Below are 22,602 nucleotides of genomic sequence, written 5' to 3' on the forward strand. Positions count from 1 at the left end.
ACCGTTCAGCCACACATGGAGATGCAGCTCACGTTATTTGAGCATGCTTATTGAAACATCTGGCGGAGAGGAGGTTGTTTTACATAAGAAACGCTTCTGATTAGTAGCTTATTGTTATCTGAGAATTAAATGATTTGTTGAGTTTTTGTGGTTATTATATATTTTTTGTCTTCACTAATATAAGCACAGGGAATTCTTTCCCACGAGGCCTTGTAACAACCTTGTATCAGGTTGGAACCATTCTAGGGTGAGAGACCATGGAGGAGATGTAGCAAAACCTGTCGATAAAGTAGAGAGGGAGTAAGTAGCAACCAATCAGCGTGTGGCATTCTTCAAACACAGCCTCTAAAATGACATGAGCTTATTGCTTGGTACTTTATCTCTCTCCATGCTTTGATACATCTCCCCCCATGTCCCCAACATTCCATTCCGCAATGTGATGCCGGTCTATGCGAGAGGAAGTGTGTATGTATTATGATGTTAGACACTGTTGCTCTGTAGAAGGTAGGTGTATGGTGTAATAATGTCAGACTATAGAACAGTCAGGTCTGTTTATCTAAAAACTGAACTCTTTCAAAGCCATCCTGTAATTTTGCCATTCTGCATGACTAATCTCTTGTATTTTCTTTTAGGTACAAAAAAATGTTGCCGTTGAGTGTACTTCAGGTCTGTGCAGCGTACTCTCTGTAGCTCTACAATAACAGTCACTGGATTTTACGCTTGGATTTGTAAAACAACTAAACACCAATCATGATGTCTGAAATACTTTGGCTCTGTGTTTTTAAGCTGTTTTGTGGATTGTGGTGCTGACATCTCTAATAGCTGCTACACAAAGTTGACTTTCAGTTTTGGAGCTAACACCTCAGTAGTATTGGACATTAATTTATTTTTTTCGTATTTTTGACTACGTAGCAAGTCCATATTTAAAAAAAAATTAAAACAATTGTGTTCGGACATCCGTAAACATTAATGGAATGCAATCATGTCCACCCAGGACGAAAGGCAAATTAATACTGAATATGCGGTATCCTTACTGGAGCAGCTAAAACTGTTCTATGAACAGCAGCTACTAACGGACATCGTATTAATTGTTGAGGGCACTGAATTTCCATGTCACAAAATGGTTCTTGCAACATGTAGCTCTTATTTCAGGTATGTGGTAAATGCATGTGTATATATAAAAAGTTTTTTATGCGCAAATCAAATCCGGTCACTGGAAACAATAATTGTGTATTTTAGTGTGTCTCTTCCTTGTTTATGGTCTTAGGCTGTGTACTCGCTAGACAGATACATCGCTTGTTAGAGTGACAAACTATATATCTGTAGGTCGTCAGCAGGGGTAAAACCCGATAAGCCAGTGAACAACTGGTTTCATAGACATATTGCGTCATCCCTGCAGCATAGCTGATGCAGATATATCTGGCTGTGTGTACATGTGACCTGCTGTACATTGGCTGCATGGACTGACATCACAGCAGGTTTGGCAAATTTTAATGCTCGACCAGTTGTGACGTCTCTCCCGAAATATCGAGTGGCCGATGCAAAGTATGCTTACCTACTATTTAGATGCTTGGTCGGCAGATGAGTCGGCTAGGTGTGTTCCATGCCTTAGTGTATCGCATTTTAGTTGTCGGATAGGAAATAAGGCTTTTAAAATCTCAGGTTGCTTGATAGCACATGGTCTGTAAGATAAACTACTTGTAGCAGAGCTAGAAGCGTCCAGTGCCACGTCCAGCAAAAGCACAGTATAAACTGTTGCTTGCCAGATAATTTCTCTGACGTCCTAAGTGGATGCTGGGACTCCGTAAGGACCATGGGGAATAGCGGCTCCGCAGGAGACTGGGCACAACTAAAGAAAGCTTTAGGACTACCTGGTGTGCACTGGCTCCTCCCACTATGACCCTCCTCCAGACCTCAGTTAGAATCTTGTGCCCGGCTGAGCTGGATGCACACTAGGGGCTCTCCTGAGCTCCTAGAAAGAAAGTATATTTTAGGTTTTTTATTTTACAGTGAGATCTGCTGGCAACAGACTCACTGCAGCGAGGGACTAAGGGGAGAAGAAGCGAACCTACCTGACTGGAGATAGTTTGGGCTTCTTAGGCTACTGGACACCATTAGCTCCAGAGGGATCGAACACAGGACCCGACCTCGATCGCTCGGTCCCGGAGCCGCGCCGCCGTCCCCCTTACAGAGCCAGAATCAAGAAGTGGTCCGGAAAATCGGCGGCAGAAGACCTCGGTCTTCGACAAGATAGCGCACGGCACTGCAGCTGTGCGCCATTGCTCCTCATGCACACCTCACACTCCGGTCACTGATGGGTGCAGGGCGCTGGGGGGGCGCCCTGAGCAGCAATATAAACACCTTGGCTGGCAAATCATCACAATATATAGTCCCAGGGCTATATATGTGATAAATTACCCCTGCCAGAATCCATGAAAAAAGCGGGAGAAAAGTCTGCCGAAAAAGGGGCGGGGCTATCTCCCTCAGCACACTGGTGCCATTTTTTCTTCACAGTGCAGCTGGAAGACAGCTCCCCAGGCTCTCCCCTGTAGTTTTCAGGCTCAAAGGGTTAAAAAGAGAGGGGGGGCACTAAATTTAGGCGCAATATGTGTATACAAGCAGCTATTGGGGGAAAAATCACTGTTATAGTGTTAATCCCTGCATTATATAGCGCTCTGGTGTGTGCTGGCATACTCTCTCTCTGTCTCCCCAAGGGACTTTGTGGGGTCCTGTCCTCAGTCAGAGCATTCCCTGTGTGTGTGCGGTGTGTCGGTACGGCTGTGTTGACATGTTGGATGAGGAAGGTTACGTGGAGGCGGAGCAGAGGCCGATAAATGGGATGTCGCCCCCTGTGGGGCCGACACCAGAGTGGATGGATAGGTGGAAGGTATTAACAGACAATGTCAACTCCTTACATAAAAGGCTGGATGACGTAACAGCTGTGGGACAGCCGGCTTCTCAGCCTGCGCCTGCCCAGGCGTCTCAAAGGCCATCAGGGGCTCAAAAAACGCCCGTTACCTCAGATGGCAGACACAGATGTCGACACGGAGTCTGACTCCAGTGTCGACGAGGTTGAGACATATACACAATCCACTAGGAACATCCGTTGCATGATCTCGGCAATGAAAAATGTGTTACACATTTCTGACATGAACCCAAATACCACATAAAAGGGGTTTTATGTTTGGGGAGAAAAAGCAGCCAGTGTTTTGTTCCCCCATCAGATGAGTGAATGAAGTGTGTAAAGAAGCGTGGGTTCCCCCGATAAGAAACTGGTAATTTCTAAAAAGTTACTGCTGGCGTACCCTTTCCCGCCAGAGGATAGGTCACGTTGGGAGATATCCCCTAGGGTGGATAAGGCGCTCACACGTTTGCAAAAAAGGTGGCACTGCCGTCTTAGGATACGCCCACTTTGAAGGAGCCTGCTGATAAAAAGCAGGAGGCTATCCTGAAGTCTGTATATACACACTCAGGTACTATACTGAGACCTGCAATTGCCTCAGCATGAATAGTGCTGCTGCAGCGTGGTCTGATACCCTGTCAGATAATATTAATACCCTAGACAGGGATAATATTTTGCTAACATAGAGCATATTAAAGACGTTGTCTTATATATGAGGGATGCACAGAGGGATATTTGCCAGCTGGCATCCAGAATTAATGCAATGTCCATTCTGCCAGGAGGGTATTAGAGACCCCGGTAGTGGACAGGTGATGCTGACTTTAAAAGGCACATGGAGATTCTGCCTTATAAGGGTGAGGAATTGTTTGGGGATGGTCTCTGGGACCTCGTATCCACAGCAACAGCTGGGAAGAAAATTTTTTACCTCAGGTTTCCTCACAGCCTAAGAAAGCACCGTATTTTCAGGTACAGGCCTTTCGGCTTCAGAAAAGCAAGCGGGTCAAAGGCGCTTCCTTTCTGCACAGAGACAAGGGAAGAAGGAAAAAGCTGCACCAGACAGCCAGTTCCCAGGATCAAAAATCTTCCCCCGCTTCCTCTGAGTCCACCGCATGACGCTGGGGCTCCACAGGTGGAGCCAGGTGCGGTGGGGGCGCGTCTCGGGAACTTCAGCGACCAGTGGGCTCGCTCACAGGTGGATCCCTGGGTTCTGCAAGTAGTATCACAGGGATACAAGCTGGAGTTTCGGGGCGACTCCCCTCACCTCAAATCAGCCTTGCCTGCTGCCCTCAAGGAGAGGTAGTACTGGCGGCAATTCACAAGCTGTACTTCCAGCAGGTGATAATCACGGTACCCCTCCTTCAACAAGGCCGGGGTTACTATTCCAAAATGTTTGTGGTACCGAAACCAGACGTTTCGGTGAGACCCATTCTAAAATTGAAATCCTTGAACACTTATATACGAAGGTTCAAGTTCAAAATGGAATCGCTCAGGGCGATTATTGCAAGCCTGGAGAATTTCATGGTATCACTGGACATCAAGGATGCTTACCTGCATGTCCCTATTTACCCTCCTCACCAGGAGTACCTCAAAATTGTGGTACAGGATTGTCATTACCAATTCCAGACGTTGCCGTTGGTCTGTCCCCGGCACGAGGGTATTTACCAAGGTAATGGCCGAAATAATTATCCCGTACTTGGACGATCTCCTTATAAAGGCGAGGTCCAGGGAGCAGTTGTTCGTCGGAGTAGCACTATCTCGGGAAGTGCTACAACAGCACGGCTGGATTCTGAATATTCCAAAGTCGCAGCTGGTTCCTACGACGCGTCTACTGTTCCTGGGTATGGTTCTGGACACAGAACAAGAAAAAAAGGTTTCTCCCGGAGGAGAAGTCCAAGGAGTTGTCGTCTCTAGACAGAGACCTCCTAATACAAATACAGGTGTCTGTGCATCAATGCACGCGAGCCCTGGGAAAGATGGTAGCTTCTTACGAAGAAATTCCATTCGCCAGGTCCCATGCAAGGATCTTCCAGTGGGATCTGTTGGACAAGTGGTCCGGGTCGCATCTTCAGATGCATCGGCGGATAACCCTGTCTCCAAGGGCCAGGGTGTCGCTGTTGTGGTGGCTGCAGAGTGCTCATCTTCTAGAGGGCCGCAGATTCGGCATACAGGACTGGGTCCTGGTGACCACGGATGCCAGCCTTCGAGGCTGGGGGGCAGTCACACAGGGAAGAAACTTCGAAGGACTATGGACAAGTCAGGAGACTTCCCTACACAAAAATATTCTGGAACTAAGGGCCATTTACAATGCCCTAAGTCAGGCTAGACCCCTGCTTCAACACCGGCCGGTGCTGATTCAGTCAGACAACATCACGGCGGTCGCGCATGTAAACCGACAGGGCGGCACAAGAAGCAGGATGGCGATGGCAGAAGCCACAAGTTTTCTCCGATGGGCGGAAAATCATGTGTTAGCACTGTCAGCAGTGTTCATTCCCGGAGTGGACAACTGGGAAACAGACTTTCTCAGCAGACACGACCTCCACCCGGGAGAGTGGGGACTTCATCCAGAAGTCTTCCAAATGATTGTACACCGTTGGGAAAGGCCACAGGTGGACATGAGGGCGTCCCGCCTCAACAAAAAGCTAAAAAGATATTGCGCCAGGTCAAGGGACCCTCAGGCGATAGCTGTGGACGCTCTGGTAACACCGTGGGTGTACCAGTCGGTGTATGTGTTCCCTTCTCTGCCTCTCATACCCAGGGTAATGAGAATAATAAGGAGGAGAGGAGTAAGAACTATACTCATTGTTCCGGATTGGCCAAGAAGAGCTTGGTACCCAGAACTCCAAGAAATTATCTCAGAGGACCCATGGCCTCTGCCGCTCAGACAGGACCTGCTGCAGCAGGGGGCCTGTCTGTTCCAAGACGTACCGCGGCTGTGTTTGACGGCATGGCGGTTGAACGCCGGATCCTGAAGGAAAAGGGCATTCCAGAGGAAGTTATCCCTACGCTAATTAAAGCTAGGAAAGAAGTGAACGCAAACCATTATCACCGCATATGGCGGAAATATGTTGCGTGCTGTGAGGCCAGGAAGGCCCCAACGGAGGAATTTCAGCTAGGTCGATTTCTGCACTTCCTACAGTCAGGGGTGACTATGGGCCTAAAATTGGGTTCCATTAAGGTCCAAATTTCGGCTCTATCGATTTTCTTCCAAAATAGAACTGACTTCACTACCTGAAGTTCAGACTTTTGTTAAGGGAGTGCTGCATAGTCAGCCCCCGTTTGTGCCTCCAGTGGCACCGTGGGATCTCAACGTGGTGTTGGATTTCCTGAAGTCGCATTGGGTTGAGCCACTTAAATCCGTGGAGCTAAAATACCTCACGTGGAAAGTGGTCATGCTGTTGGCCTTGGCGTCGGCCAGGCGTGTATCAGAATTAGCGGCTTTATCATGCAAAAGCCCTTATCTGATTTTTTTTATATGGATAGGGCGGAATTGAGGACTCGTTCCCAATTCCTTCCTAAGGTGGTATCCGTTTTTCATGTGAACCAACCTATTGTGGTGCCTGCGGCTACTTGGGACTTGGAGGATTCCAAGTTACTGGACGTAGTCAGGGCCCTGAAAAATATGTTTCCAGGACGGCTGGAGTCAGGAAAACTGACTCGCTATTTATCCTGTATGCACCCAACAAGCTGGGTGCTCCTGCTTCTAAGCAGACTATTGCTCGCTGGATCTGTAGCACGATTCAACTTGCATATTCTGCTGCTGGACTGCCGCACCCTAAATCTGTAAAAGCCCATTCCACGAGGAAAGTGGGCTCTTCTTGGGCGGCTGCCCGAGGGGTCTCGGCTTTACAAATTTGCCGAGCTGTTACTTGGTCGGGTTCAAACACTTTTGCAAGAGTCTACAAGTTTGATACCCTGGCTGAGGAGGACCTAGAGTTTGCTCATTCGGTGCTGCAGAGTCATCCGCACTCTCCCGCCCGTTTGGGAGCTTTGGTATAATCCCCATGGTCCTTACGGAGTCCCAGCATCCACTTAGGACGTCAGAGAAAATAAGATTTTACTCACCGGTAAATCTATTTCTCGTAGTCCGTAGTGGATGCTGGGCGCCCATCCCAAGTGCGGATTGTCTGCAATACTTGTATATAGTTATTGCCTAACTAAGGGTTATTGTTGAGCCATCTGTTGAGAGGCTCAGTTATATTTCATACTGTTAACTGGGTATAGTATCACGAGTTATACGGTGTGATTGGTGTGGCTGGTATGAGTCTTACCCAGGATTCAAAATACTTCCTTATTGTGTCAGCTCTTCCGGGCACAGTATCCTAACTGAGGTCTGGAGGAGGGTCATAGTGGGAGGAGCCAGTGCACACCAGGTAGTCCTAAAGCTTTCTTTAGTTGTGCCCAGTCTCCTGCGGAGCCGCTATTCCCCATGGTCCTTACGGAGTCCCAGCATCCACTACGGACTACGAGAAATAGATTTACCGGTGAGTAAAATCTTATTTTTACTTGCGCAATTTTGTTTACTGACAATCTATAATAGTAGAACAATTAAAATTAATTTAGTATTTCTCTGGCTGGGTCCAAAGGATTATCCACAGGATAACATTGGGATATTGTCGAGCGACAGCGAAAATGGCACCAACACGGTCACGAGCTTTCTGGCCTCCCAGGATGCATTGGGGCCTCCACTATATAGTCCCGCCCACTGACTCAGTCAAATCAGTTTTTTACTTGGTGCGGCAGGAAGCTGCATGGTCACAGGGCTGCTGTGAATAAAAATCAGCCTAAAGCTTTTATTATTATTTATTTTTATAGACTTACTATATTTTTAGAGCGACTTATCTTATCTTAACAGCGTCTTAAACGCATATTAGAAAGAGTCGCTCCAACAACTCCCCACCGGGTCGCAACAACTCTTACCTTCGGGTAACAGTGCTGTGTCGATGGGCGTCTGTGTCGGATGTTCTAGCAGGTCCAGCAGACGTAACCAGGCTGTGGCCGGAGCATGGGGAGACAGTGAGTCTATGGACTTCCTCTTACTAGAGGGGTCAGGACACAGCTACACTGATTTGGTGGAGACTACAAGCAGTGTGTTGATGCGCCGAACATCTCGAGTGTGACAGCGCTACGCTCTGGGGATCATAGGCGCCAGGACTAGGTAGAGGCCGCAATCCTGGGAGTTTAAGTCAACGGGGGGATTCAGACGCTCTCCTGGCCGTCCCTCCTCCGAGTTCATGGCCAGTTCCCGCGTGTCTCTCGTTTCATGAACTAAATGACCTCCCTTCCGGCTCAGATGCTACCACGAGGGTACTCTGTCGCAGCTTAGACGCTGCGGTTGTGTACACTGGATATAAACCCGCCCAGACCGAGTCGCAGGCCTTAGCGTCTGCATACACGTGGAAGTCGCTCAGCGTGCGTGTCCGTTGGTGAGCGTCCGTGTCCGTTATCAGTTATCAAGAGCGGCAGTGTACACCAGTAGCGTCTGAATCCACTCAGCGTCTTACGAGCGTATTTGCTAGGATATGGAAGTGTGGTGAGTCTCCCTGTATCCCGCTCTCTGGAGGCAGGGTATACAGTACTAGAAATTCTCTCTACTTCTTAGTATGCATTGTTAATTTTTAGTACCTATTGCATATGAGACCTGTATATTACTGTGTTTTCTGCATGTTATGTTGAAAATAGAACAAGTTAAAACAGAAGTACAATTTTCCTACTTATGTATAAGTTATTATGGAGGTAGTATTCTCATATGACACTGTCTAATGCTTTAACATGTGACTGACTGCTAGTATGTGTGCTGACTTTTCTGTGTAATGTCAGTCCTGTTCTGACCCTCAAATCAGGTGCACTGTGGTCAGATTGATCTCACCTCTATATACTGACATATAGGGTGTTCTTCAGTCACAAATTGTCTAGACAGGTTAATACCATGTCTGTGAGCGGCAAAAGTGATGAGAATTTATCAAGCACTCCTATAGCCCTAACATGCTTATCTTGTAAGTCAGGGGTAATTGATATGAATCAATTGGTCACTTATGAGGGTTTGTGTGCAAACTGTTTCGCTTTTCAGCGAAGTAAAAAACAGGAGTTGGTTCAACCATCAACAGAGCCACCATGGAATATGTTCGCAAAGACTCTGTCTTCAATAGCGGACAGGTTAGCTCCGGTAGCACCACCTCAAGGGTTAGGTTACACTATGAACCCATACATGCAGCTCCCCTCCTATGGTTTGGTTCCAGTAGCCTCTACAAGCAACCAAGGGGCAGGTAAGACTAAGACAGATACGTCTGTGTGGCAGACTACACAAGATGATACATCGGATAATGATGAGGAAACAATAGAGTCAACTCCGTATGATGATCAGTCACAGAGCTTTAGTTCAGAAGATGTAGCTGAACTTATTAATGCCGTGAAGGCTGTGCTTTCTTTGTAAGAGCCAGCCAAGACCGCGTTAAAAGCAAAAGCACCTGTATTTAAACGAACAAAGTCAGTGAAAGCTAAATTTCCAGCGTCAGATGAGTTGACGGAAATGATGGATGAGTCTTGGGCAGCGCCCAGTAAAAAGTATAAGATTCCTAAGAGATGGGATTCTTATTATCCATTTCCTGCTGGGGATTGTTCGAAGAGAGAAGTTCCTCCAAAAGTAGATGCACATGTTCTGCGACACGTGCGTATATCTACTTTACCACTGTCATCTACCTCTTTGAATGATGTCACAGACAGAAGGGTAGAGAGCCTTTTGAAAAATATTTTTTCTCTAGTAGGAGCAGTGGTAAGACCTGCTATGGCTTCGGCCTGGGTAGCAAAGGCTATGGGCGAATGGATAGAGGAACTAGAGACCAGCATCCCTTCTCCTACTGGGGAGCAAGAGGATCGTTTTTGCCGTTTAAGACAATCTGCCCAGTATTTGGAAGAAGCAGCAATTGATGTAGGTACAGTTGCTTCTAAAGCTTCAGCCTTGATAGTAGTCGCTCGTCGAGCAATTTGGCTGCGTACCTGGAAGGCAGATGCGGAATCCAAGAAAGAATTGGAAGCATTGCCTTTTGTGGGTAATATATTATTTGGAAAACCTTTTTCTCTGACGTCCTAGTGGATGCTGGGAACTCCGTAAGGACCATGGGGAATAGACGGGCTCTGCAGGAGACTGGGCACTCTAAAAGAAAGATTAGGTACTATCTGGTGTGCACTGGCTCCTCCCACTATGACCCTCCTCCAGACCTCAGTTAGATTTCTGTGCCCGGCCGAGCTGGATGCACACTAGGGGCTCTCCTGAGCTCCTAGAAAGAAAGTTTATTTTAGGTTTTTTTCTTTTACAGTGAGACCTGCTGGCAACAGGCTCACTGCATCGAGGGACTAAGGGGAGAAGAAGCGAACCTACCTGCTTGCAGCTAGCTTGGGCTTCTTAGGCTACTGGACACCATTAGCTCCAGAGGGATCGACCGCATGGAACTGGCCTTGGTGTTCGTTCCCGGAGCCGCGCCGCCGTCCCCCTTACAGAGCCAGAAGCAAGAAGAGGTAGCCCACAGCACTGCAGCTGTGCGCCATTGCTCCTCATGCACACTTCACACTCCGGTCACTGAGGGTGCAGGGCGCTGGGGGGGGGGGGTGCCCTGAGCAGCAATAAAAACACCTTGGCTGGCAAATATATCACAATATATAGCCCCAGAGGCTATATATGTGATAAATACCCCTGCCAGAATCCACAAAAAAGCGGGAGAAAAGTCAGCGAAAAAGGGGCGGAGCTATCTCCCTCAGCACACTGGCGCCATTTTCTCTTCACAGTGCAGCTGGAAGACAGCTCCCCAGGCTCTCCCCTGTAGTTTGCAGGCTCAAATGGTTAAAAAGAGAGGGGGGGGGGGGCACTAAATTTAGGTGCAATATTGTATATACAAGCAGCTATTGGGAAAAATTCACTCAATATAGTGTTAATCCCTAAATTATATAGCGCTCTGGTGTGTGCTGGCATACTCTCTCTCTGTCTCCCCAAAGGGCTGTGTGGGGTCCTGTCCTCAGTCAGAGCATTCCCTGTGTGTGTGGTGTGTCGGTACGGCTGTGTCGACACGTTTGATGAGGAGGCTTATGTGATGGCAGAGCAGATGCCGATAAATGTGATGTCGCCCCCTGTGGGGCCGACACCAGAGTGGATGGATAGGTGGAAGGTATAAACCGACAGTGTCAACTCCTTACATAAAAGGCTGGCTGACGTAACAGCTATGGGACAGCCGGCTTCTCAGCCCGCGCCTGCCCAGGCGTCTCAAAGGCCATCAGGGGCTCAAAAACGCCCGCTCCCTCAGATGGCAGACACAGATGTCGACACGGAGTCTGACTCCAGTGTCGACGAGGTTGAGACATATACACAATCCACTAGGAACATCCGTTACATGATCCCGGCAATAAAAAATGTGTTACACATTTCTGACATTAACCCAAGTACCACTAAAAAGGGTTTTATGTTTGGGGAGAAAAAGCAGGCAGTGTTTTGTTCCCCCATCAAATGAGTGAATGAAGTGTGAAAAAGTGTGTGTTCCCCCGATAAGAAACTGGTAATTTCTAAAAAGTTACTGATGGCGTACCCTTTCCCGCCAGAGGATAAGTTACGCTGGGAGATATCCCCTAGGGTGGATAAGGCGCTCACACGTTTGTCAAAAAAGGTGGCACTGCCGTCTTAGGATCGGCCACTTTGAAGGTACCTGCTGATAAAAAGCAGGAGGCTATCCTGAAGTCTGTATTTACACACTCAGGTACTAGACTGAGACCTGCAGCGTGGTCTGTAACCCTGTCAAACAGGGATACTATTTTGCGAACATAAGACGTCGTCTTATATATAAGGGATGCACAGAGGGATATTTTGCCAGCTGGCATCCAGAATTAATGCAATGTCCATTCTGTCAGGAGGGTATTAGAGACCCGACACTGGACAGGTGATGCTGACTTTAAAAGGCACATAGAGCCTTATAAGGGTGAGGAATTGTTTGGGGATGGTCTCTGAGACCTCGTATCCACAGCAACAGCTGGGAAGAAAAAATTTTACCTCAGTTTTCCTCACAGCCTAAGAAAGCACTGTATTATCAGGTACAGTGCTTTCGGCTTCAGAAAAGCAAGCAGGTCAAAGGCGCTTCCTTTCTGCACAGAGACGAGGGAAGAGGGAAAAAGCTGCACCAGTCAGCCAGTTCCCAGAATCAAAATTCTTCCCCCGCTTCCTCTGAGTCCACAGCATGACGCGGGGGCTCCACAGGCGTAGCCAGGTACGGTGGGGGGCCGCCTCAAAAATTTAAGCGATCAGTGGGCTCGCTCACAGGTGGATCTCTGGATCCTTCAAGTAGTATCTCAGGGGTACAAGCTGGAATTCGAGGCGTCTCCCCCCCGCCGTTTCCTCAAATCTGCCTTGCCGACAACTCCCTCAGGCAGGGAGGCTGTGCTAGAGGCAATTCACAAGCTGTATTCCCAGCAGGTGATAGTCAAGGTGCCCCTACTTCAACAAGGACGGGGTTACTATTCCACACTGTTTGTGGTACCGAAACCGGACGGTTCGGTGAGACCCATTTTAAATTTGAAATCCTTGAACACATACATAAAAAAAATTCAAGTTCAAGATGGAATCGCTCAGGGCGGTTATTGCAAGCCTGGAGGAGGGGGATTACATGGTATCCCTGGACATCAAGGATGCTTACCTACATGTCCCCATTTACCATCCTCACCAGGAGTACCTCAGATTTGTGGTACAGGATTGCCATTACCAATTCCAAACACTGCCGTTTGGACTGTCCACGGCACCGAGGGTCTTTACCAAGGTAATGGCAGAAATGATGATACTCCTTCGAAAAAAGGGAGTTTTAATTATCCCGTACTTGGACGATCTCCTTATAAAGGCGAGGTCCAAGGAGCAGTTGTTGTTCGGAGTATCACTATCTCGGGAAGTGCTACAACAGCACGGATGGATTCTATACATTCCAAAGTCACAGCTGGTTCCTACCACACGCCTACTGTTCCTGGGGATGGTTCTGGACACAGAACAGAAAAAAGTGTTTCTCCCGCAAGAGAAAGCCAAGGAGCTGTCATCTCTAGTCAGAGACCTCCTGAAACCAAAACAGGTATCGGTGCATCACTGCACACGAGTTCTGGGAAAAATGGTAGCTTCTTACGAAGCAAAAATTCCATTCGGCAGGTTCCATGCAAGAACCTTTCAGTGGGACCTCTTGGACAAGTGGTCGGGATCGCTTCTTCAGATGCATCGGCTGATAACCCTGTCTCCAAGGACCAGGGTATCTCTACTGTGGTGGCTGCAGAGTGCTCATCTTCAAGAGGGCCGCAGATTCGGCATACAGGACTGGGTCCTGGTAACCACGGATGCCAGCCTTCGAGGCTGGGGGGCAGTCACACAGGGAAGAAATTTCCAAGGACTTTGGTCAAGTCAGGAGTCGTCCCTACACATAAATATTCTGGAACTGAGGGCCATTTACAATGCCCTAAGTCTGGCAAGGCCTCTGCTTCAAAACCAGCCGGTACTGATCCAATCAGACAACATCACGGCAGTCGCCCATGTAAACCGACAGGGCGGCACAAGAAGCAGGATGGCGATGGCAGAAGCCACAAGGTTTCTCCGATGGGCGGAAAATCACGTCTTAGCACTGTCAGCAGTGTACATTCCGGGAGTGGACAACTGGGAAGCAGACTTCCTCAGCAGACACGACCTACAACCGGGAGAGTGGGGACTTCATCCAGAAGTCTTCCAACTGTTGGTAAACCGTTGGGAAAGGCCACAGGTGGACATGATGGCGTCCCGCCTAAACAAAAAACTAGATATTGCGCCAGGTCAAGGGACCCTCAGGCAATAGCTGTGGACGCTCTAGTGACATCGTGGGTGTACCAGACGGTTTATGTATTCCCTCCTCTGCCTCTCATACCAAAGGTACTGAGAATAATAAGAAAACGAGGAGTAAGAACGATACTCGTGGTTCCGGATGGGCCAAGAAGAGCTTGGTACCCAGAACTTCAAGAAATGATATCAGAGGACCCATGGCCTCTACCGCTCAGACAGGATCTGCTACAGCAGGGGCCCTGTCTGTTCCAAGACTTACCGTGGCTGCGTTTGACGGCATGGCGGTTGAATTCCGGATCCTAAAGGAAAAGGGCATTCTGGAGGAAGTCATTCCTACGCTGATAAAAGCCAGGAAAGAAGTAACCGCAAACCATTATCACCGTATTTGGCGAAAATATGTTGCGTGGTGTGAGGCCAGGAAGGCCCCAACAGAGGAATTTCAGCTGGGTCGTTTTCTGCACTTCCTACAGTCAGGAGTGACTATGGGCCTAAACTTGGGTTACATTAAGGTCCAGATTTCGGCTCTGTCGATTTTCTTCCAGAAAGAACTGGCTTCACTGCCTGGAGTTCAGACATTTGTAAAGGGAGTGCTACATATTCAGCCCCCTTTTGTGCCTCCTGTGGCACCTTGGGATCTCAACGTGGTGTTGAGTTTCTTAAAATCACATTGGTTTGAGCCACTTAAAACTGTGGATTTGAAATATCTCACGTGGAAAGTGGTCATGTTATTGACCTTGGCTTCGGCCAGGCGTGTGTCAGAATTGGCGGCTTTGTCATGTAAAAGCCCTTATCTGATTTTCCATATGGATAGGGCAGAATTGAGGACTCGTCCCCAGTTTCTCCCTAAGGTGGTATCAGCTTTTCACTTGAACCAACCTATTGTAGTGCCTGCGGCTACTAGGGACTTGGAAGATTCCAAGTTACTGGACGTAGTCAGGGCCTTAAAAATTTATATTTCCAGGACGGCTGGAGTCAGGAAAACTGACTCGCTTTTTATCCTGTAGGCACCCAACAAAATAGGTGCTCCTGCTTCTAAGCAGACTATTGCTCGCTGAATTTGTAGCACAATTCAGCTGGAGCATTCTGCGGCTGGATTGCCGCATCCTAAATCAGTAAAAGCCCATTCCACGAGGAAAGTGGGCTCATCTTGGGCGGCTGCCAGAGGGGTCTCGGCTTTACAACTTTGCCGAGCTGCAACTTGGTCAGTGGCAAACACGTTTGCTAAATTCTACAAATTTGATACCCTGGCTGAGGAGGACCTTGAGTTCTCTCATTCGGTGCTGCAGAGTCATCCGCACTCTCCCGCCCGTTTGGGAGCTTTGGTATAATCCCCATGGTCCTTACGGAGTTCCCAGCATCCACTAGGACGTCAGAGAAAATAAGATTTTACTCACCGGTAAATCTATTTCTCGTAGGCCGTAGTGGATGCTGGGCGCCCATCCCAAGTGCGGATTGTCTGCAATACTTGTATGTAGTTATTGCCTAACTAAGGGTTATTGTTGAGCCATCTGTTGAGAGGCTCAGTTATATTTCATACTGTTAACTGGGTATAGTATCATGAGTTGTACGGTGTGATTGGTGTGGCTGGTATGAGTCTTACCCGGGATTCAAAATCCTTCCTTATTGTGTCAGCTCTTCCGGGCACAGTATCCTAACTGAGGTCTGGAGGAGGGTCATAGTGGGAGGAGCCAGTGCACACCAGATAGTACCTAATCTTTCTTTTAGAGTGCCCAGTCTCTTGCGGAGCCCGTCTATTCCCCATGGTCCTTACGGAGTTCCCAGCATCCACTACGGACTACGAGAAATAGATTTACCGGTGAGTAAAATCTTATCGGATATCCTAGAATCAGAGGCTGAATCGAAAAAGGTCAGATTTCCGGCTACCTATAACCCTAAGTCCAAAGGTTTAAAATTTCGCTCATTTTGCTGGCAAAGCAAAAGCTAAAGAGGAGCCTAAACAACTCCAGTTTAAATCCAGGGGTAGGAAGCAGTGGGCTAGCAAACAGCCAGCTTCCAAACCTGAACAGAAACCCTCAGCCTGAAGAGACGGGCCTCCGCCTGGAGGATTCCAGGGTTGGGGGCCGACTCCTTCAATTTGCACACATTCAGCAGATGCCTGGGTGCAGAAGGTAGTATCTCAGGGGGTATGGGTTCCCATTCAGGAGGCAGCCTCCTCAAAGATTTTTTTGCACCAGCCCGTCTCGTATAGAGTCGAAGGCCAATGCCCTGCAAGAAGCAGTCCAAAACTTACTGCAGTCAGGTGTGATTGTCCCAGTACCTCCATCACAAAAGGGACAGGGGTATTACTCCAATCTATTTCTAATCCAGAAACCAAATGGGTCATATCGACCAATTCTAAATCTGAAAATGTTGAACAAATACATATGGATCCCGAAGTTCCACATGGAGACGTTACGCTCCATAATGTTGGCTATGGAACCGGGAGATTACATGGTATCTCTGGATGTACGGGATGCTTACCTACATGTGCCTATAGCACTGTCACATCAGTGTTACCTCAGGTTTGCCATCCTCTAGGAACATTTCCAGTTCCAAGCTCTGCCTTTCGGGCTAGCTACAGCACCCAGGGTGTTTACCAAGATCATGGTGGTTATGGCAGCTTGTCTGCGCAAGCAGGGGATAAGAATATTCCCATACCTCGACGACCTGTTAATCTTAGCACAATCGCAAGATTTACTGTTGAGCCATCTTCAACAGACGATAGTTTGTTTACAGAGACACGGGTGGCTCATAAATTGGGAGAAGTCGTCCCTGAATCCGTCACAGCGGATGGTTCATTTGAGGGCCAGACCTACAGAAAGTTCTCTTACCAGAGAAAAAGATGGTCAAGGTGCAGGTCATGGCTCAGGAAGCGTTGCAAGCCCAGACAATGTCAGTCCATGCAGCAATGCGACTGTTGGGTCTGATGGTATGAACCTTCGACATGGTGGAATATGCGCAATTCCACTCCAGACCATTGCAGCACCTTATTCTGACCGAATGGAACGGAAATCATCAGAAGATAAAGAAACAGATGATAAAGATTCCAGTAAAGGTAAAAAGGTCTCTAGCGTGGTGGCTACAGACAGACCATTTAAACAAGGGGAGACCCTTTTGGATAAAAGAGTGGCAAGTCCTGACAACAGATGCCAGCCTGCAAGGCTGGGGGGCGTTACTCGGAAGCCTATGGTTCCAAGGAAAATGGACCGCAAGGGAAAGTCGCCTGCCGATAAATCTGTTGGAGGTAAGGGCCGTTTACTTGGCTCTAGTTCAGGCAAAGGACAATCTACAAGGAAGACCTGTTCAGATCCGCTCAGACAATGCGACGGCAGTAGCATACCTCAATCATCAAGGAGGAACTCACAGCAAGAGTCTGATGGAAGAAGTAACTCCCATTCTAAAATGGGCAGAACTCCATCTCCCGGCATTGTCAGCAGTATTTGTCCCGGGTGTACTAAATTGGGAAGCGGATTTTCTCAGTCGGCACACTATTCAGGAAACCGAATGGGCACTACACCCAGAAGTGTTTCAGACACTGGTGAACAGATGGGGTCTACCGGAAATAGACCTTATGGCGTCTTGTCTAAACAACAAAGTTCTGAGGTACGGATCAAGAACAAGGGACCCAGGAGCGGTCCTGGTAGACGCACTGTCAGTAGAATGGAGGTTTCAGCTGGCATATCTGTTCCCTCCAATATCTCTGTTACCCAGAGTAGTGAGAAAGATAAAACAGGCAAAAGGAGCAATCATTCTAATAGCTCCAGCTTGGCCAAGAAGGCATTGGTACACAGATCTGTTGAGAATGTCCGTGGAAGTACCGATACTGCTCCCTCAACGTTCAGATCTGTTAATGCAGGGTCCTTGTTATCACAGTCATCTGGATCGCTTATCTTTGACGGCGCGGCTGTTGAAACCTCTATCTTAGAGGCTAAAGGATTTTCGAAACAAGTAATCCAAACCATGCTTAGAGCAAGAAAGCCTTCTTCGGCCCGTGTGTATCATAGAATATGGCAAGCCTGTATTTACTGGTGTACTGGAAAAAATTACAATCCGAGATCTTTTAAAGTAGCTAGGATTTTGGATTTCCTTCAGGCAGGATTGGATAAAGGGTTGAAAGTTGCTTCCTTGAGGGTGCAAGTCTCGGCGTTGACTGTATGGTTTCAGCAGAAGATTGCTGATTTTCTCTGACGTCCTAAGTGGATGCTGGGGACTCCGTCAGGACCATGGGGAATAGCGGCTCCGCAGGAGACAGGGCACAAAAGTAAAAGCTTTAGGATCAGGTGGTGTGCACTGGCTCCTCCCCCTATGACCCTCCTCCAAGCCTCAGTTAGGTTTTTGTGCCCGGCCGAGAAGGGTGCAATCTAGGTGGCTCTCCTAAAGAGCTGCTTAGAGTAAAAGTTTTATTAGGTTTTTTATTTTCAGTGAGTCCTGCTGGCAACAGGCTCACTGCAACGAGGGACTTAGGGGAGAAGAAGTGAACTCACCTGCGTGCAGGATGGATTGGCTTCTTAGGCTACTGGACACTAGCTCCAGAGGGACGATCACAGGTACAGCCTGGATGGGTCACCGGAGCCGCGCCGCCGACCCCCTTGCAGATGCTGAAGAGAGAAGAGGTCCAGAAATCGGCGGCTGAAGACTTCTCAGTCTTCATGAGGTAGCGCACAGCACTGCAGCTGTGCGCCATTGCTCTCAGCACACTTTACACCAACGGTCACTGAGGGTGCAGGGCGCTGGGGGGGGGCGCCCTGGGCAGCAATGAAAGTACCTATACTGGCTAAAAATACATCACATATAGCCTCTGGGGCTATATGGATGTATTTAACCCCTGCCAGGTTGTCAGAAAAACGGGAGAAGAAGCCCGCCGAAAAGGGGGCGGGGCCTATTCTCCTCAGCACACAGCGCCATTTTCCCTCACAGAACTGCTGGAGGGAAAGCTACCAGGCTCTCCCCTGCACTGCACTACAGAAACAGGGTTAAAACAGAGAGGGGGGGCACTTATTTGGCGATATGATTATATATTAAGATGCTATAAGGGAAAACACTTATATAAAGGTTGTCCCTGTATAATTATAGCGTTTTTGGTGTGTGCTGGCAAACTCTCCCTCTGTCTCCCCAAAGGGCTAGTGGGGTCCTGTCCTCTATCAGAGCATTCCCTGTGTGTGTGCTGTGTGTCGGTACGTGTGTGTCGACATGTATGAGGACGATGTTGGTGAGGAGGCGGAGCAATTGCCTGTAATGGTGATGTCACTCTCTAGGGAGTCGACACCGGAATGGATGGCTTATTTAGGGAATTACGTGATAATGTCAACACGCTGCAAGGTCGGTTGACGACATGAGACGGCCGGCAAACAAATTAGTACCTGTCCAGCGTCTCAAACACCGTCAGGGGCTTTAAAACGCCCATTTACCTCAGTCGGTCGACACAGACACTGACTCCAGTGTCGACGGTGAAGAAACAAACGTATTTTCCTTTAGGGCCACACGTTACATGTTAAGGGCAATGAAGGAGGTGTTACATATTTCTGATACTACAAGTACCACAAAAAAGGGTATTATGTGGGGTGTGAAAAAACTACCTGTAGTTTTTCCTGAATCAGATAAATTAAATGAAGGCGCTCACACGCTTATCACAAGTGGCGTTACCGTCTCCAGATACGGCCGCCCTCAAGGAGCCAGCTGATAGGAGGCTGGAAAATATCCTAAAAAGTATATACACACATATTGGTGTTATACTGCGACCAGCGATCGCCTCAGCCTGGATGTGCAGCGCTGGGGTGGCTTGGTCGGATTCCCTGACTGAAAATATTGATACCCTTGACAGGGACAGTATTTTATTGACTATAGAGCATTTAAAGGATGCATTTCTATATATGCGAGATGCACAGAGGGATATTTGCACTCTGGCATCAAGAGTAAGTGCGATGTCCATATCTGCCAGAAGATGTTTATGGACACGACAGTGGTCAGGTGATGCAGATTCCAAACGGCACATGGAAGTATTGCCGTATAAAGGGGAGGAGTTATTTGGGGTCGGTCCATCGGACCTGGTGGCCACGGCAACAGCTGGAAAATCCACCTTTTTTTTACCCCAAGTCACATCTCAGCAGAAAAAGACACCGTCTTTTCAGCCTCAGTCCTTTCGTCCCCATAAGGGCAAGCGGGCAAAAGGCCAGTCATATCTGCCCAGGGGTAGAGGAACGGAAGAAGACTGCAGCAGGCAGCCCATTCCCAGGAACAGAAGCCCTCCACCGTTTCTACCAAGTCCTCAGCATGACGCTGGAGCCGTACAAGCGGACTCAGGTGCGGTGGGGGGTCGTCTCAAGAGTTTCAGCACGCAGTGGGCTCACTCACAAGTGGACCCCTGGAGCCTACAAGTAGTATCCCAGGGGTACAGATTGGAAATTCGAGACGTCTCCCCCTCGCAGGTTCCTGAAGTCTGCTTTACCAACGTCTCCCTCCGACAGGGAGGCAGTATTGGAAACAATTCACAAGCTGTATTCCCAGCAGGTGATAATCAAAGTACCCCTCCTACAACAAGGAAAGGGGTATTATTCCACACTATATTGTGGTACTGAAGCCAGACGGCTCGGTGAGACCTATTCTAAATCTGAAATATTTGAACACTTACATACAAAGGTTCAAATCAAGATGGAGTCACTCAGAGCAGTGATAGCGAACCAGGAAGAAGGGGACTATATGGTGTCCCTGGATATCAGGGATGCTTACCTCCATGTCCCAATTTGCCCTTCTCACCAAGGGTACCTCAGGTTCGTGGTACAGAACTGTCACTATCAGTTTCAGACGCTGCCGTTTGGATTGTCCACGGCACCCCGGGTCTTTACCAAGGTAATGACCGAAATGATGATTCTTCTTCAAAGAAAATGGACGATCTCCTGATAAGGGCAAGGTCCAGAGAACAGTTGGAGGTCGGAGTAGCACTATCTCAAGTAGTTCTACGACAGCACGGGTGGATTCTAAATATTCCAAAATCGCAGCTGTTTCCGACGACACGTCTGCTGTTCCTAGGGATGATTCTGTACACAGTCCAGAAAAGGGTGTTTCTCCCGGAGAAGAAAGCCAGGGAGTTATCCGAGCTAGTCAGGAACCTCCTAAAACCAGGAAAAGTGTCAGTGCATCATTGCACAAGGGTCCTGGGAAAAATGGTGGCTTCTTACGAAGCGATTCCATTCGGCAGATTTCACGCAAGAACTTTTCAGTGGGATCTGCTGGAAAAATGGTCCGGATCGCATCTTCAGATGCATCAGCGGATAACCCTGTCTCCAAGGACAAGGGTGTTTCTTCTGCGGTGGCTGCAGAGTGCTCATCTATTAAAGGGCCGCAGATTCGGCATTCAGGACTGGGTCCTGGTGACCACGGATGCCAGCCTGAGAGGCTGGGGAGCAGTCACACAGGGAAAAAATTTCCAGGGAGTGTGATATAGTCTGGAGACTTCTCTCCACATAAATATACTGGAGCTAAAGGCAATTTACAATGCTCTAAGCTTAGCAAGACCTCTGCTTCAAGGTCAGCCGGTATTGATCCAGTGGGACAACATCACGGCAGTCGCCCACGTAAACAGACAGGGCGGCACAAGAAGCAGGAGGGCAATGGCAGAAACTGCAAGGATTCTTCGCTGGGCGGAAAATCATGTGATAACACTGTCAGCAGTGTTCATTCCGGGAGTGGACAACTGGGAAGCAGACTTCCTCAGCAGGCACGACCTCCACCCGGGAGAGTGGGGACTTCATCGGGAAGTCTTCCACATGATTGTGAACCATTGGGAAAGACCAAAGGTGGAAATGATGGCGTCCCGCCTGAACAAAAAACTGGACAGGTATTGCGCCAGGTCAAGAGACCCTCAGGCAATAGCTGTGGACGTTCTGGTAACACCATGGGTGTACCAGTCGGTGTATGTGTTCCCTCCTCTGCTTCTCATACCCAAGGTACTGAGAATTATAAGACGTAGAGGAGTAAGAACTATACTCGTAGCTCCGGATTGGCCAAGAAGGACTTGGTACCCGGAACTTCAAGAGATGCTCACAGAGGACTTATGGCCTCTGCCGCTAAGAAGGGACTTGCTTCAGCAAGTACCATGTCTGTTCCAAGACTTACCGCGGCTGCGTTTGACGGCATGGCGGTGGAACGCCGGATCCTAAGGGAAAAAGGCATTCCGGAAGAGGTCATTCCTACCCTGGTCAAAGCCAGGAAGGAGGTGACCGCACAACATTATCACCACATGTGGCGAAAATATGTTGCGTGGTGTGAGGCCAGGAAGGCCCCACGAAGAAATTTCAACTCGGTCGATTCCTGCATTTCCTGCAAACAGGAGTGTCTATGGGCCACAAATTAGGGTCCATTAGGGTTCAAATTTCGGCCCTGTCAATTTTCTTCCAGAAAAGATTGGCTTCAGTTCCTGAAGTCCAGAAGTTTGTCAAGGGAGTACTGCATATACAACCCCCTTTGTGCCTCCAGTGGCACTGTGGGATCTCAACGTAGTTCTGGGATTCCTCAAATCACATTGGTTTAAACCGCTCAAATCTGTGGATTTGAAATATCTCACATGGAAAGTGACCATGCTGTTGGCCCTGGCCTCGGCCAGGCGAGTGTCAGAATTGGCGGCTTTGTCTCACAAAGCCCATATCTGATTGTCCATTCGGACAGGGCAGAGCTGCGGACTCGTCCCCAGTTTCTCTCTAAGGTGGTGTCAGCGTTTCACCTGCACCAGCTTATTGTGGTACCTGCGGCTACTAGGGACTTGGAGGACTCCAAGTTGCTGGATGTTGTCAGGGCCGTGAAAATATAGGTTCCAGGACGGCTGGAGTCAGGAAAACTGACTTGCTGTTATCCTGTAGGCACCCAAAAAACTGGGTGCTCTTGCTTCTAA

General features: G+C 48.5%; 1 protein-coding gene across 1 annotated transcript in view; it reads left to right on the forward strand.

Moving 5' to 3' along the window:
- The window catches only part of KBTBD2 (kelch repeat and BTB domain containing 2), a 197,124-nt gene that overhangs the window by 157,517 nt on the left and 17,005 nt on the right, over positions 1 to 22,602 (forward strand). Inside the window, exon 2 of the mRNA XM_063922556.1 lies at positions 633 to 1,152. Coding sequence (XP_063778626.1) covers positions 983 to 1,152 — 170 coding nt within the window. The 5' untranslated portion in view covers positions 633 to 982. The remainder of the gene's footprint in view (positions 1 to 632; positions 1,153 to 22,602) is intronic.

This window comes from Pseudophryne corroboree, chromosome 5, assembly GCF_028390025.1.
Source record: "Pseudophryne corroboree isolate aPseCor3 chromosome 5, aPseCor3.hap2, whole genome shotgun sequence".
In the NCBI taxonomy this organism is placed as follows: domain Eukaryota; kingdom Metazoa; phylum Chordata; class Amphibia; order Anura; family Myobatrachidae; genus Pseudophryne; species Pseudophryne corroboree.